Source organism: Teleopsis dalmanni, chromosome 1 (genome assembly GCF_002237135.1).
Source record: "Teleopsis dalmanni isolate 2A chromosome 1, ASM223713v2, whole genome shotgun sequence".
Classification (NCBI taxonomy): Eukaryota; Metazoa; Arthropoda; class Insecta; order Diptera; family Diopsidae; genus Teleopsis; species Teleopsis dalmanni.
Window position 1 is genome coordinate 36369225 of NC_051846.1, and position 15703 is coordinate 36384927.

The following is a 15703-nucleotide window of genomic DNA, read 5'->3' on the forward strand; positions in this document are numbered from 1 at the left end:
AAATTTGATGTATTGTTTTTAATTTGTATTCAGTTAAATTAAAAATATATTTTTAATTACTTAACTTATAAATAAAAAGTACTGTTTAAGTGTTTTTGTGCTCAGAAACTTTCTACAGATTTTTAACTTAAACATAAATATATTTTAATTATTTATTTAAAAAAAAAATCTTTAAGTTTTTAAGAGTAGCACATTTTAGTTGTTGCTTAACATTTTGTTAATTTTTTTTTATTAAATTTTTGTTAAATCGTTTACAAATAAGTAGTTTAGTGAAGAAAAAAACTAAAGACTAGTTTGAAACAGTGAAAAACAAAATACATTTTAAGCATAAAAAGTAGTTTTATATGAAAAAGAGTAAAAATTAAATTTAAATATAAATATAGTTATAAGAACTTGTAGCGTAAGTTTAAGAACAATTTTAAATTATTAGAAAAAAAATTATTTTAATTAAAAACAAAAAAATATTTATAGTTTTAAATATTTTTAATTCAAAAAAAAAAAATATTTATGGTTTTTGTTTTTAAGAAAATTTAAAATTATGTTTTTGTATTTGTGATTTTAATTTCATATAAACCTACAACAACTAACTTATACAAGAAAAAAGAAAATGTTTTAAACGGGAGTAATTATAATAGCGAACATTCCTAAAATTTTGCACTTTTCATGACACATATTTTTTTTTTGCTTTTGGCATACTTATGTTATTTATATAACTTATACAATTTAAACACAACAAAATGGCCAAAGTCTTCCTATTTTCAGAAAAAAAAATACAATATTTTTTTAAATATATAGTTTTTAAGACAATAAAATTTTATATTTTTATTGTTTTTATTATGTTTTTCAAATGCTTATAATATAATAAAGACAAAAGTGGTTTAGACTGATGCAAAACATTTTTTAAATGATTTTATTACGATATTAAATATATATATATATATATTTATGTATATATATATATAAACAAAATTTTTTTAAAATATACACCAACATACATACGAATTTTTCCATCAATTTAAAAAAGATTAAACAAAAAACATAAACCACACATTCCAATTTCTATAAAGAAAATAAAAATGCACCTTTTCCACTTATACAGATATACCCAATGTTCATGATTTTGAATCAGTACAGATTGATCTATAAGTAACAGAAAAAAGAAGATGAATTAATATCGGTAACATTATATTGAAAACATTTAATTGAAATGCTTAACTGAACTGATTCAATTCATTTTGAATTATTTTCGAATTCTACAGTCATTTCAATAATGTATCTTATAAATTACAATCAAGTTTCATTGTATGTTCGAAACTTTAAGTCGAAAAGATTCAATTCAAATTCGAAACGATTCATATGCCATATAAGACTTCTTAGTAAACAGTATAGTCTAAATAAAATTAAAAGATATATATATATACTTGTCAAAAAAAAAAAATCACAAATACAATAATTAAACCATTTCTTACAAAATGACACGGAATGAAGGGATATGTGTAATATTAAGTACGAATTGAAAAGCAAAGTTTAGCTGCGAGACTAGCACGAGAAAAAAAAATTTATTGAAATGAACCTGGAATAAAACTTCATTTAAATAATCTATAAAATTTAAATCAAAATTCTTTAGCTTTTATTATATAATTATATGTTTATAAGAAGGAGAAAACTACTTCCTATGAATAATCATAGAAGTTACATGCTCTGAAATATAAGCTGTGAGAGATTTTATGCCATGAAGTTTATAAATATATTTTAAAATAATATGTTATATATTGTTTTACATTATTTGCAAGTAAATAATAGTTAAAGTCATTAACAGACCTTCATACTAACGTTCATAAGCATAAAATCTTAAATCAATACAAAACACTGAGTATTAAAAGTTTAATATCTAAATTAATTAATATATATCATCTGAATAAGTTAACAGGTGCTAACATACTGAATTATATATTATTGAAATTTATTGGAGTGAAGCAAAGTATATACAAGATAGCGTCGTCTAGTCGAAATTATTAAATAATATATAAAGCAGCAAAAAACAACTTGTCTTGAAGAATGCTGTTAGAATTGTTTAAATAATTTTTAAACGCAATAATAAAATATAAAACGTGTCATTTAGTAAATTAAATAATTAATTTAAAATATTATTTGTTAAAATATTATTTATTTAATTTTTTAATTATTAGTTTCCTTTTTTCACATTTTTCTTAATAAATCAATTTTATTTTAATTAGTTTTAAGAAATTAGTTTAGTGGAAAAACTTAGTGAATAGTTTAAAAAATTAGCAGTATAAATAAGTAGTAATAAAATAGAAGAAAAAATTCAAATTAAATATATTAAGAAATGATGAGATAAATTTTTCTTGTAAGATCACATTACATAGTAAGATTAAAAAAGAATTAATGAAATAAAACAAGAAAATAAAAATAAAAATATAAAATGTGCTAGAATAAAACAAAAATTACAAAAGTAATTACAGCGTAAACTATGCTAAATAAAAACAAATATGGCTAAATATTAAATTAAAATGTAATAAAAACATTTAATTAATAAATAAAAAGCTATAATATTAATTGCTATTAATAAGTGTTTAGCTAAGTTAAGTAATAACTAAAAAAAAGTAATTTTAGTAATAAACAAAAATGTTTAGAAATTATTTTAAAATCAAAAATGGAAATTCATTTTGTTTTGTTTTTTTTATATAATTTAAGAGTTTTATTACATCATTTTTATTTTTTGTGAAAGTCTTAAAATTGGTTTTAATAATTGTATTAGAATTTTTAAGTAGTTAATTTATTTTTAAATGCAAAATCTAGTTTAAAAAAATAAGTTAAGTTAAAAATAATTGTTAAATTTGAACAATAAAAATTGTAAAAGGCAAAAAAAAAATTTAAATAGATTAAAAACCAAATAAAAAACTTTTGTTTTATTTTAAAATTTTTCAAAATAAAATGCATTTAATTGGTTGAACTAAAACTTAAATAAGCATTATAAAATATTAAAAAAAATTTCAAAATAAAAAATTAACATTTAATTTTAATATTAATTGTTTCATATATATAAAAAAAATGTCATTTTTGTTGTATATATTTTGATATAGGAGTTTGTATTTTTTACTAAAAAAAAAGTATACAAATTTTAAAATATTTATTATAATAATAATATTAAATTGTGAAAATAATTGCAAGATAAAAGTTTTATTTTTTATTAAAATACTTATACAAGTTTTTTAATATAATATATTATTTTGTGAATTTTTTCATTTTCATGATTTCATAATAAGTAAATAACTTAAAAAAGTTTCTATTATAAATGAAATTAAAATTTTAAAGTCAGTACATATACAAATATTAAAAAAATATGAAATTAAACTAATTTTCAACCGATCATTCGCAATAAAAACAATATTTTTTTTTATTTTTTTTAATTTGATTTATATATATAATTATAATTTTTTTTAATTATATTTTTTTTTTGTGTTTATTTTTTTTTTTCGTCTAAAAACCATCTTTTTAGTTTATGTATATATACGTACCCAATCCCATTTCACATATCATTAATCAATTATATGTTATTCTTACGTATTGTGCTTATATAGTAAAACCTATTGAAATTTGGATTTTCTTTAACAAATTAATTTTGTTACTTTAAACATATAATAAGAATATAGCATAATAAAAAAATGCTTTTTAACGTCATAACGTAAGTAGTTACAATCTTGGACTTATAATTGGCGTAGCTAATATGCCTCCTTTTGGGCAGTGGTCCCCCACAAAAATTGCAAAGAGGACTATAATATTGCAAAGAGGACCCATAAATCCCTTCCTTACCTTAATAATAATGGAGTAATAATTATAATGGTGTACTGCCAAAAATATGGACATGTTTGGCCAGTTTTATATAGCACTAAAAGTTGATTTTTAATTTTAATAATAAAATTAATTTTTTTATTTTATTAATAAAATTAAAATTTTATTATTTAGTAAAATTAAATTTGTAAATAATAGAATTGTGGATTGAATGAAACTTTAGTGACTTTATTGAATGGATTAACATTTTTGCTCTATTCTATGTTTATGTAACGGTATTATCCCTTGTTCCTCCTCTCTGCCCTGTTCCTAGTTACGCCTGTACTTAGTAAGTATTGCTGTACACATCTTTACTAATGACCATTAGTTTAGTCATTTGATGTTAACATTATGTTAAAGTCTTAAGTGTTTATGGTGATTCTAGCGATCCTTTGAGGTCAGTTGACCAATTGTACACTACATTCTAATGCTTTAGTATTGAATAATTTTATTGGAACATTGAATTTAATTTTATCAGTTAAAATATTAATATATATATATATATGTATATGTATGCAGTATATACAAATATATATAATATAATATATTATAATATATATATATATATATATATATATAAATATATATTAAATATACAAAATATATGTATATATATAATAATATATATATTATATATATATATATATTATATATATATATATATGTATGTATGTATACATATAAATTAACTTGACTGACTAAAAAATGTGTTAAAGTAACTCATTTACATCCCCACGTGCGTGAGGATCTATGAGTGGTATTTTATTGTGAGTCAGATCAACCTATCCACTAGTAAATTAATTCATAAGCCTTTAAAAGTCTAGTCTCCATTACTTGAACACAAGTTAACATATTAAATTAATATTAATATTTTTTCCATATATTTCTAATATTGCATCAACATGGAATCTCTAAATGTCAAATAGTAAATTATTTTTTAATTTTTATCACAATCTTCATTAACATTTATTTTCTTTTTAAAAAAAGTCCTAAATATTATTATTTATTTTATTTGTTTTTAAAAATTAATTTCAATTTAAATAAAATATAAAGCTAAAACTTAAATAAAGCGAAAAAAACATTTTTTTAACTTAAGAAAATGAGGAAATAAATATATTTTTTTGAAACTTTTTTGAAAAAAAAAATTATTATTGAAAAAAATAATAATATAAAGAAAAAGAAATATAAATAACAATTAAAATATAAATAATGAAAGGAGTATAAGAGGAGTATAAAATATGGAAAGAGGAAAATTTGCTCATTGTCATTTCAATTTGCATAAATAAATTCTGCTAAAAAAAAATTAAACAAAAAAAAAAAATAATGCTTATAAAAAAAAAAAAAATGAAATAAAAAAAATTAAGAACAGAATACTAATGTTTAAGTAAAAAATTTCAGAAAACTGAAATAAATTCTTTAGAATAACTAAGAAGTTTGCTTGTTGCTATTTTTAAATTTTAAGTCAAAATCTTTTAAAGATCTTTTTGCTAGAATGGAACAACATTATTTGTTTCAATATTTTAATTAAAACATTTTTCATGTATTTTTAGTATTATTTTTTGCATCAATATTTAAATTAATTCATATTAAAATAATCAATTGTAATACCCTCTTCGGCTTAAAATGCTTTTGGGAATTCCCGAAATTTGAGCTAAGCGCTATTTTCAGCTATGAATTCAATCTTAAAAGAATGCATTATAAAATAATTTGTTTCCCTAAAAATTAATGCAAAAAATCATGCTAAATTGCATAGAAACATTAGATAAAAAAAAACAAAACTTAAAAAAAAAATTAATATTATTTAAGTAATATTAAAGCTTTTGTGCTATTTTCGCTTAAGCTTAAGTAAGACTAGTTGAAAATTTAATGAGAAAAATAAAGAAACAAAATCTTAAAAAAAAAGTTAAAATCATTTAAATATTTATGTAATTCTTGGGGTAGGACTTATTTGAATGTTCAATAAAGCATGCCCCAAGCTCTCTGATGCAAGTTGTAGTGTTTAGAGAAATCAAATGAGAAAATTTCGAACAGAAATTTAAATGAAGAAAAAAGTTAAAAAAAAATTAAAATAAAAGACGTGAAAATAATGTAAAACAGAAAATGAAAAACTGATAAATTTTCTGAATCAATAAAAGTGACGATTTTCTGTAAGAAAACCAAAAACAAAACACTGATGACTCGTTTTATTTATAGAAAAAAAAATTATTATTGAAGACAATGGCCCTATACCCCACTGGGGGAAGTGGACAATAGTAGTAGGTAGATAGGTTGGAGTGGCGGCCTTGTATCCCAAAAAACCCACTTGAGCTCAAATAATGGCCCATTGTGGTACCACAGGAGTGACGTTAGTAAGTACATAGATTTAGATCAGTATACATTCAACACCGAACGAAGGTAACGACTCCCCCATTAGGTAAAGGAAAACCAACCTGACAGTTCTATAAACTTGGCTAAGTCCCTAACATTTCTCAATCAGATCGGTAAGAGAAGTAAATCCTAAGATTTTCTGTCTTCTTCTAGCTAAGGAAGGACACTGACACATGAGATGGAGCACGGTTTCCTTCTCATCCTAAGACCCACAACCTTGACAAAAGTCATTAAAGGGAAGACCCAGTATCATAACATGCCTCCTATTACACAGTGTCCCGTCAGCACAGATACCGTGGTGCTGAGCAGGTTTCGTCTTAGTTGAAGTAGCTGACTAGTTCTTTACTTGTCTAAATTAGACCAAGTCAGCCTAGAAATCTGACATTGAGGTTCGTCAGCCCAGTATTGCTTGGCTATGGTCAGATATTTTTGTTTAATTGCCAATTTAACTGTAGCAAGTGGAACGCCTATATCCGAGAAGTTAATATTAGGGAGAAGAGCGCCTACCTTGGCGAGGTCGTCGGACAATAGTAGTAGTAGTATTAAAGTTTTTTTTATTTTTTTTTTTTGTGTTACTAATTAATATTTGGGAATTAACTGTGATAACAGTACCGAATATATTATATTAAAATAAGTGCTTAGATTTGAAAATTATTGCAAACACCTTAACCTTCGAACAATGACAGGGCCGAAATTTTTTAAAAGGAGGGAAGCACTTTATATTGGTTTATATATAAAAAATATCCGCGGGGTTTGGTGTATTTTTCAGTAAAAATATTGTTTATTAAAAATTTTTTTAATAAAGTTTTTGTTGGCCGTTATTATATTTGACTTCTTACTAATTTACGGGTAGCTGCATAATTCCATCCGTGGTTAACTTCTGTGGTTATCGGCATAAAACTTGGAACAGTAAATTTCAGCGGCACTTCAGTTGATTAATTTTTTACCATTAAGAGAGTTTGCAAAGACGAGAAGAAATGGTAGTCAGTAAAGTAGTAATGGTAGTTGTAAGGTCCGGAGTATATGGTAGATGTGTCAAAACTTCAAAACCAAGTTTATTCAATTTGTTACCACTCAACAAAAGTGTATGTGTCCTAGCATAATCACGATTCATTTTCAGTTGACCAATTCTGATCGCTTTTCTTTCGGTTAAGAGGTCGAGTTGTGAACAGTAGAGTACAAATTAACTTTAGAACCAGACTGAAGCAACTCGTTATAGACAAATCTCTTCCAATACCAACAAGTATTCAACAACTGCCATCAAACCAAGCTTTAAAATTGTTTTTGGAGTGTCGACGGTTTGCGGTTGCATTGGATATTATCGCTTCAAAAAGTAAACAATACCATCAACACTTAAAGGCTGGAAAACACTCATACACGCACATACTATAGACACTTCATAACGTTGCGATCTGGACGCTTTTTTAAACAAGCAGTATACCTTCTGCTTAAAAAGTATCCGGATTTTGTTGTTTGTTAACTACTATTTAAGTAATAGACCTTTTTCAACAAATTTTTTGTTATGTTGGTACACCCTTTCTTGACATATGGTACAAATTTGAGCGTCATCTGTCAATTAGTTTGTTTACAGCAGGTGTTAATGTGAGACTACCTGAAGTGCATTTAGCGATTTTTACTGTGGAAAATTCTTGTTGTACGCGATTTTTGGACCAAAAACGGCACCACTGTCATCGCTCAGGCACCATATTCACCAGATCTAGATCCGTGCGAATTTTTCCTGTTCCCGAAACTCAAATTGCCCCTTCGTGGTAAGCGTTTTGAGTCGATTTAATCGGTAAAGAGAATTCGCTGAAAGAACTAAAAGCCATACCTTCACGAGCCTACGAAAAGTGTATGGAAGATTGGGTTAAGCGTTGACATATGTGTATCACTTCAGAAGGAGCATATTTTGAAGGAGATAAAATAAATTTGGAATAAAATTTAAATTTGTGTGTTTTATTTACAAAATCCGAGTTCTTTTTGAGCAGAAGGTATACTATGTTTAGTCGGAAACAAGTATAAAAATAGAGAAATGATGCATTAAAAAAAATTTATAGTGCATATTGTTAAGGGAACATAAAGAATAATTCAAACGAATTACAGAATCAACAGCGCAGTTAATATTTATATTCAGATTGTTCAAAGTATTAGCTAACATAAAAAATATTCGCTATTTTTTCCATTAAAACAGTCGATGAAATTTTGCAACTGGTGAAGCAAGACCAATATACAAGCTGTTAGGATATAGCGGAGGAACTAAATATCAACCGCTTGGTAGTTTGCAATCATTTAAAAAGAGCGGACTGTGCAAAGACGGTACCATTCCATTGATACTATATGAATTAACGTAAAGAAATTTGATTGACTGAACACCATCACTAAAACGCCATTGAAATGAAACGAAATTTTATAAAGCTATTCGTAATGAGCAATATTAGCTCTATTAAAATTGCTTTTGAATTAAGAAAATTTTATTACCCTGCAACGGGTTTCGCCCTAATGCAACAAGTCTTTCCATCCGCCTCTACTACGTTCACGCCTTCTAGAGCATCGTACATCAAGTGTGGTTAGTGCTTCCTTAATTTTATCACTCTACTGAAACCATGATCTGCTTCTTTTTCTTTTTTCACCTACCGCTTCAAATACCTTTTTCGCTGGTGCATCTTAAACCATTTTTACGACGTGACCAAGCCAGCAAATCAACTGGATGTTAATTCTGTGAATTATATCAACATCGTGATAAAGTTTCTATAGCATGTCGGTTATTCGGATATGGTAGTCGTCACTTCAATGCTGTTTCATCATTTTTTGATAACATTCATGCTGCTGTGCCATTCAGAAGGACGAGTTAGATGACAGCTCCTAAGCATATAGGAGCTGTCTGATTTCTAAGCTCGCATTGTTATTGTATATTATGGTGGTGCCAAGGTAGATAAAATTCTTGACAGATTCGAAAATATATTCGCCAAGCACCAGTGCGGCGTCCGAGCAACACACATTCATGCCTGTAGCCTATTTTCAGAATTTAAGTTTTCAAGTTTAGATGTATGAACTACACTTAAATAGATTAAATACATTGTCGTTATTTCAAGCATCATCCTGATTGTTACATGAGTTTTTGATAATATTCCCGAAATAATAATAATTGTGATTTTTCCACGATTTCTTCGAACTAAAATTCCAAAGAAATTGTAGTCTAAAATTCTTCGGACTTTATAACGAAGATACAATTCTATTTTCGAAGATTTCAAAGGAAGAAGCAAAAAGATTGTCATTTACCTTAAAAATTATTCAGACTTTATTTTTCAATTTATTATGGAACATTGAGTCAGTTATTATTAAATATTAAAAGTTTAAAAAGCCCAACAGTCGGTACTGCGGCCAGAAGAGTCCTATTGTACCAATTTCTCTATTGATTACACAAAGCCCCTTAAAGCTTTGTAAACAAAGTCCTGAACTAAATCTAGAGAAGAGTTCTTAATCTGTTCTGGTGACAGAAATTCCATATGAAATAAGTTTCTTCTGTGCGTTATTATAGCAGAACAGTCACAAAGAATAGTCAGTTAGATCTAATGCTATTCTTGCCATAGAGCACTTGAATTTTGATTAAAGTCTTAATATTAAACTGAATAATATTAGTGTAAAAAAATTAAGTTGTATTTGCTAATTTTTGTTAGTAAAAATAGTTGAACGATTTTAACCGATTATCCGAGTACAACACAATAATAAAATTCGCTATTCTATATTTCATACATTTAAATATTTTACCAATCTAAGCAATGTACAAATGTATGTACGTAGATATGTATTTCCATCTATACTTTAAAATTGTTTGAGTGTTTTTTTTTTGCAAATCAAATCATATCAAATCACATGGAAAATATTTCCTTTGCAAACAAAGCCATCAAAAATTTTGTGTTAAAATGTAATAAAATTGTTGACACGTTTTTCGCCTACAAAATTTGCTGCTTTCCTGCTATTTTAACTTGTTTGACGGTTTTACGAGTGACAAATTTTTGACAGTTTAATAGTAGTTAATAAAATTCTACAAAGCGCCCAAGTGCCGCCCTAACACCAGGCACTGTTAAGGGGCATTTCAAACGAGCATTCAAACGAATAGAGAATGCTGTGAGCAAGGAAACGAGAAATGTTTGTAAATAAAATTTTCTGCTCGCCTGTTAATAAAAAAATTTTATTGATTGTATGTGGCACTGAAAAACACGAGCCCAAACAAGCCAAGACAAGCAAACAAGTAATTTGATGATGATATTTACATCCTAATGGTATGCAAAGTTAAACAAAAAGGAATTCCAAATAAAAAACACTCAAGCATAAAAGGATGGAAACAGAATTACTCCATGTTACGCACGCATTTCTCTCCTCCATGCTTTTTACACATTTTGGGGTTGTTTTCAACGTGCAAAAGAATTGTACAAATGAATGTGCGTAACTTGAAAGGCTTTTAACTACCCAGTAGAAGAAATAACCCAGTAGCAAAAATAAGGAGTACAAAGGTCTTTAAAACGGCATTAATTAGCTCTTACACACTTGTATTTTTTACTATCGCTTTTTTATTCCTGTTGAACCAAAACTACTCAGCGAGAAAGTAATGTCTTTTAGGCTTTTAGGGTTTAGGCATTTAACCCATTACGTACCAATCAATTTCAGACTTGAAATTTTACGGTGAAATTTCTATAGTAAATAGTAAAATAAAACAAGTTCAAGTAAATAAGAAAGGTTAAATATTTATTTTTGAAAGATTACTCTCACTTTATCTTAACCTAAAATATATAAAATATTCTTTGAATATTAAAAAACATTCAAAACTAGCCGTATGGTGCACCACACAGTAGTCCGAAATGGGTTAAAGAAGGCATGTGATAAGGATTACTAAAATGCTTAAACCAAAGGCCTTGTCTGCTTGCTGCGCAGAGAAAACACCTTAAGGATAATTAAAAAACATGTATTTGTAATTATTTGCAATTATTTATATTTTTTAAAAGTCCAATATATATTATATTATAATAAAATTTATTTTAATTGAAATTATTAACATTATCATACCATAAATTGAATTATTTTTAAATTTTTTAAAGTTACAAAATTATATGTAACTATATCTTAAATTTATTTAACTTAAATTTATTAACATTGTCATGAATTGAATTATTTTTACATTTTTGAATTAACAAACTGTACCTATGTTAGTTTTTTCTTTGTTTTTTTACTGAAAAAAGTCTCTCTATAATATCTATTTTTTGCCACCTTGAAGCCCTTTTTTATTTCATTAATATAATTTTCTTTAGTTAAGACTTCACTACCTACAGCTTCTGTAATATAATGCAATATTAGATAATATACATATTTATATTATAATTTAAACAAAAATACTAACTGTAAAAAATATTATTGATGTGAGTGTACACCTTAAAAGCCTCTTTTGTCTGTATACCATCATAATTGTAATTAGTGATAATTTCTTTACCAAGAATGCTATGCAAATTTTTTGCAAACCCACCCTTCGAAATTATTTTTTGGACATTTGAAATCTATAGATAAGGAAAGAAATATGAGTAATTAATTAGTCAGACATATATAAAATATCTTACCAAAGTGGCTTCATCATAAGATCCAATATTTTTCTCGAAGTCATTTAAAGCTTTCTTATTCAAAATGGGAAATATTTCGAGAAATGGTTTGCTATCCTGATCCCGATTTACTAAAGCTTTAATGTCAGCGAGTTCCCTTACAATGATTTCATTTTGTCTCACTACAATTTCCTTGAGGTTTGCAATTTGATTCTCCAAATCTGTGTAAAAATATTATTATTATTAATAAAAAATCAATTGGTAACTTAGAAAAATACATACTTGCAATTCTTTCTTCTGCATAAACATAGAACATTATTCTCTGAAAAGTATCTAAACTTTCTGCCATATTTAATTAACTACAATTATAGAGAATTGGAATCAATATATTAGAATTTTAAGAACGAAATGCTATTAGTTTAAAAGCTATTTCAGAAATATTAAAAATTTCTTCTTCTTGATTTTATAGTTTTGCTATAATACTACTATTATTGTTTACTTCCCCCATTGGGGCATAGGGCCTTAATTATTTTTATAAATTTGAGTCTATTTGATGATTCTATGCAAAAGTCGTTCCATGTCTATCTAGCTCACTTTGAACCGTTCTTCTCCATTTTTTCGCTGGCACATGAGGTCTTGTGCTATGTATGCTCCCAATTGTTGTGAGTTTATTGAAGAAGTAAACAAATTTTCGTAATTTTGAAATCTCACACCATTTATTAATTTATCATCTATAATCTTTGTAACTTTTAAGTAAATAGCCTTTAGTACCACAGCCTTCATTTATTTATATATGAATTTAAAATATATTCCTAATGTACTAAATTTTCGGATATAGCGTTATCTAATATAATATCGTCAGAAGTATTTATACGAGTGATGCATTTACTTGTTCTGAACATTCTGTACCCTCTATCAGTTCCTTTATCAAATTTTTCTTTTGAAGATACTTCTACTACTTTTTTATTTGTTACTGGGCTTAGGTCGTTTATTTAACACATTAATTTAAATTTAAAAAATTAAAAATTTTATTGTTTCTTGAATTTATGTTTTTGCTTTTGTTAAATATGTCAAGCACTGAAAGAGACAACAATATTTGTCATTTTTGGTTTTTTGTTTTGGATATAGGTTTATTTAAATGTATTTAAATATGTAATTTCTTTTCTTTGTTTATTATTATTATATACTGAAGATGGTCTACGAAGTAGACCGAAATATTTGTAAAATAAATAATTTTGTATAAAAACTAAAATATAACTATAAGTTTAAAAAATGCGATTTTTTATTTTAGTTTAATAAACATTTTTATAAATTTATATGTTAAATAAACGACCTAACTCCAGTAACAAATAAAAAACTAATTGAATATTGGTCGTAATAACAATTTTCTAATATAAATATACTTACAATTGTTTTTATTTTAGTTTGTGTTTTTTTCCAATGGATTTATATTTAGTTTATATTCTTTTGTTATTAGTTTTTATTTACACTATTTATAATATATTTCATTAATTTTACATTCACTCGCGATCAACTTCTCTCTAACTCAGGCACGCACGAACTATTTTTGTTAAAATTTTGCAACTTGCATTAACTAAACTTAACGAAGAAGCGACAATTGTCCAGACAATAACAAAATAAAGAGAAGATACAAAACATAAAAAGTACAGTTGAACTCAAAAACAAAACATGCTTTGAATGCTACCTGTGTGTACTCTTTCTCAGTAAAGGCCTTTTTAAAGTACTTTAACGAAAGGCCTGCAAATTTTATTTAACCTTCTTAAGCAGGTATCCACGGTTTTTTGTCGGCTTACACGCAAATTTCTCTCTATTTTAAAAGATGTTGTTTTTTTTTTTTGCTAAAGTGTGTTCCAAATAATCTTGGCTGTGTCGTCATACCAAATACGATGTTAAATACTTTTAATGCTTTCAAAAGGCCTTTTTTGACAAGGGCTTTAGTATTCTTCCAGCGGCAGAGTATTCTCTCTGCGCAGTCAGAAGGTAAGACCTTTGTTTTAAGCATTTCAAAAGGCCTTATCACATGCCTATTTTACAATGTGTGCTGGAGTGCTTTTTAAAGGCCTTTCCTACCCAGCGAGAAGATAAGGCCTTTGTTTTTTCACAATATATGGTGCAGTGTTTTTTTTAAAGACCTTTTCTACCCAGCGAGAAAGTAAGGCGTTTGCTTTAAGCATATCCAAAAGCCTTATTACATGGCTATTTTACAATTTGTACTGCAGTGCTTTTAAAAGACCTTTTCTACCCAGCGAGAAGGTCTTTAATTTTGGTTCAACATAAACAAAACAGCGATAGAAAAAAATACAAGTGTGTAAGACGCATTTACTGCAGAGAAAAAGCTTTTTAAAGGCTCTTGTACTACTTATTTCTGCTACTGGGCATGTTCATGTAAGCGAATGAATGTATTGTGTACAAATATATTTGGTTGAACCATCATTTATTTATTTGTGTACACAATATTTTTAAAGGCGCATAAGGACATTAAATTGTTTACTGTTATTGCCTTGACGTAAATATATTTACTTTTAACATTTCCTCCTTGTTATTGTATCGGCAAGAAATATGCTTACTTCAATCTGGGCTCCTGTTGGAAACTTGTTTTTGTTTATATGATTGTTGTTACGTGCAAAAAATTTTTTCCTCTTACGTTTTATGTTACGTTACGTTTTTATATAAATATTGTTTTTATTTTCAGTAGACAAACACAAAAACATAATCATTATTATAATTATTATTTATTTGATATAAAGCCATCCAAGCGAAGCAAGCATTCACTTAACTTAATAACAAATGAGATAGAGATAGATAAAAGTAATGAAGCTCTCGAAAATTGGAGTAAAATCAATAAACATGGATTTGTTTTGAGCACTTTTCTAATAGGTAAGCATAATATTTAGTCGGTAGACTTTGAATATAATTTTGAGCTTTGTTTGTCAGGGTAAAGTTCAAATATCGTAGTACATATTACTCGTAGTACATTTTAAAACGACAAACTTTTTGCATTTTAAATCGAGCGCTAAAAAAATATAAGATAAAAAAAATTATATATGAAATTTATTTTTACTAAAGTTACATATTTAAAATATGTATTTTTATATTAAATATTATTTAAAATTTATTTAATAAATCAGCACAAAATTATCAAATTAGCAGCACAACCAATAAAAAAGAGTTTGCAGTAAAAATTTCATTACTTTTGTTAACCTTGCAACCCTGTTTTTGTTTTTGTTTTTCGGTTTTAACTGAAAATTTTTTATTATAAATTTTTGCTTGTTTGTATTTGTTTACTTTATTTTAACATAAACATTTTGTGTAATCTTAGATGAACATTATTTTATGTCGTTAACAGCCCATAAAAGTGTCAGCATAATGGCGCTCGTAAAACCATCAAAACAGCTAAAACACCAGGCGCAGAGCAAAATTCGTAAGCCAACTTGGCTTCATAACACAAAACCAAGAAAAATTCTGTTGCTCGTTCACTTAAAACGTACAATGGAGAACAATGGAGAAACGTACAATACCAGAGCTAAACACTTGAAGGCTGTTTCGAAGTAATAAACTTACATTTTACTGCTTTGATGAAACAAATTGCTTAATAGATTTTACAAGTAGTCTCTACATTTCTACCATTTCACAGTAACTGAAATTAAATTTGATTTGTACATATGTATGTATATGAATTTTATATATTCAATTTATATACAATAATTATTTTAAATTTAAGCCAGCTCAGTTGAAACATAAAACCATAAAATGTTAAGAGTTTAATTATGTAGAGATTAAGTTATTAGATTCTGTTACCAATAATTTTTATTACTGGCTATTACTGGTAAATACTGGCTAATATAAACACTGACTGGCTTATACTCTATTGCATG

General features: G+C 26.4%; 1 protein-coding gene across 1 annotated transcript; it reads right to left on the reverse strand.

Annotated features, from left to right (window-relative positions):
* Positions 1–11418: 11418 nt before the first annotated feature.
* On the reverse strand, positions 11419–12179 carry LOC119679569. Its single transcript, XM_038092006.1, has 4 exons — positions 12090–12179; positions 11829–12028; positions 11615–11768; positions 11419–11549 (listed from the first exon to the last, which is right to left on the reverse strand). Exons 1-4 carry the CDS (start codon positions 12154–12156, stop codon positions 11419–11421), a joined length of 552 nt encoding a protein of 183 aa, XP_037947934.1. The 5' UTR covers positions 12157–12179.
* Positions 12180–15703: the final 3524 nt, after the last annotated feature.

What these genes read in the sequence shown, in the direction of transcription:
- LOC119679569 (XM_038092006.1), bottom strand. Translation starts at nt 12,156, where the DNA reads ATGGCAGAAAGTTTAGATACTTTTCAGAGAATAATGTTCTATGTTTAT. An exon ending in TGCAGAAGAAAGAATTGCAA is followed by an intron (nt 12,029 to 12,089) that starts GTATGTATTTTT and finishes ATTTTTACACAG; the next exon opens with ATTTGGAGAATCAAATTGCA. An exon ending in CTTATGATGAAGCCACTTTG is followed by an intron (nt 11,769 to 11,828) that starts GTAAGATATTTT and finishes CCTTATCTATAG; the next exon opens with ATTTCAAATGTCCAAAAAAT.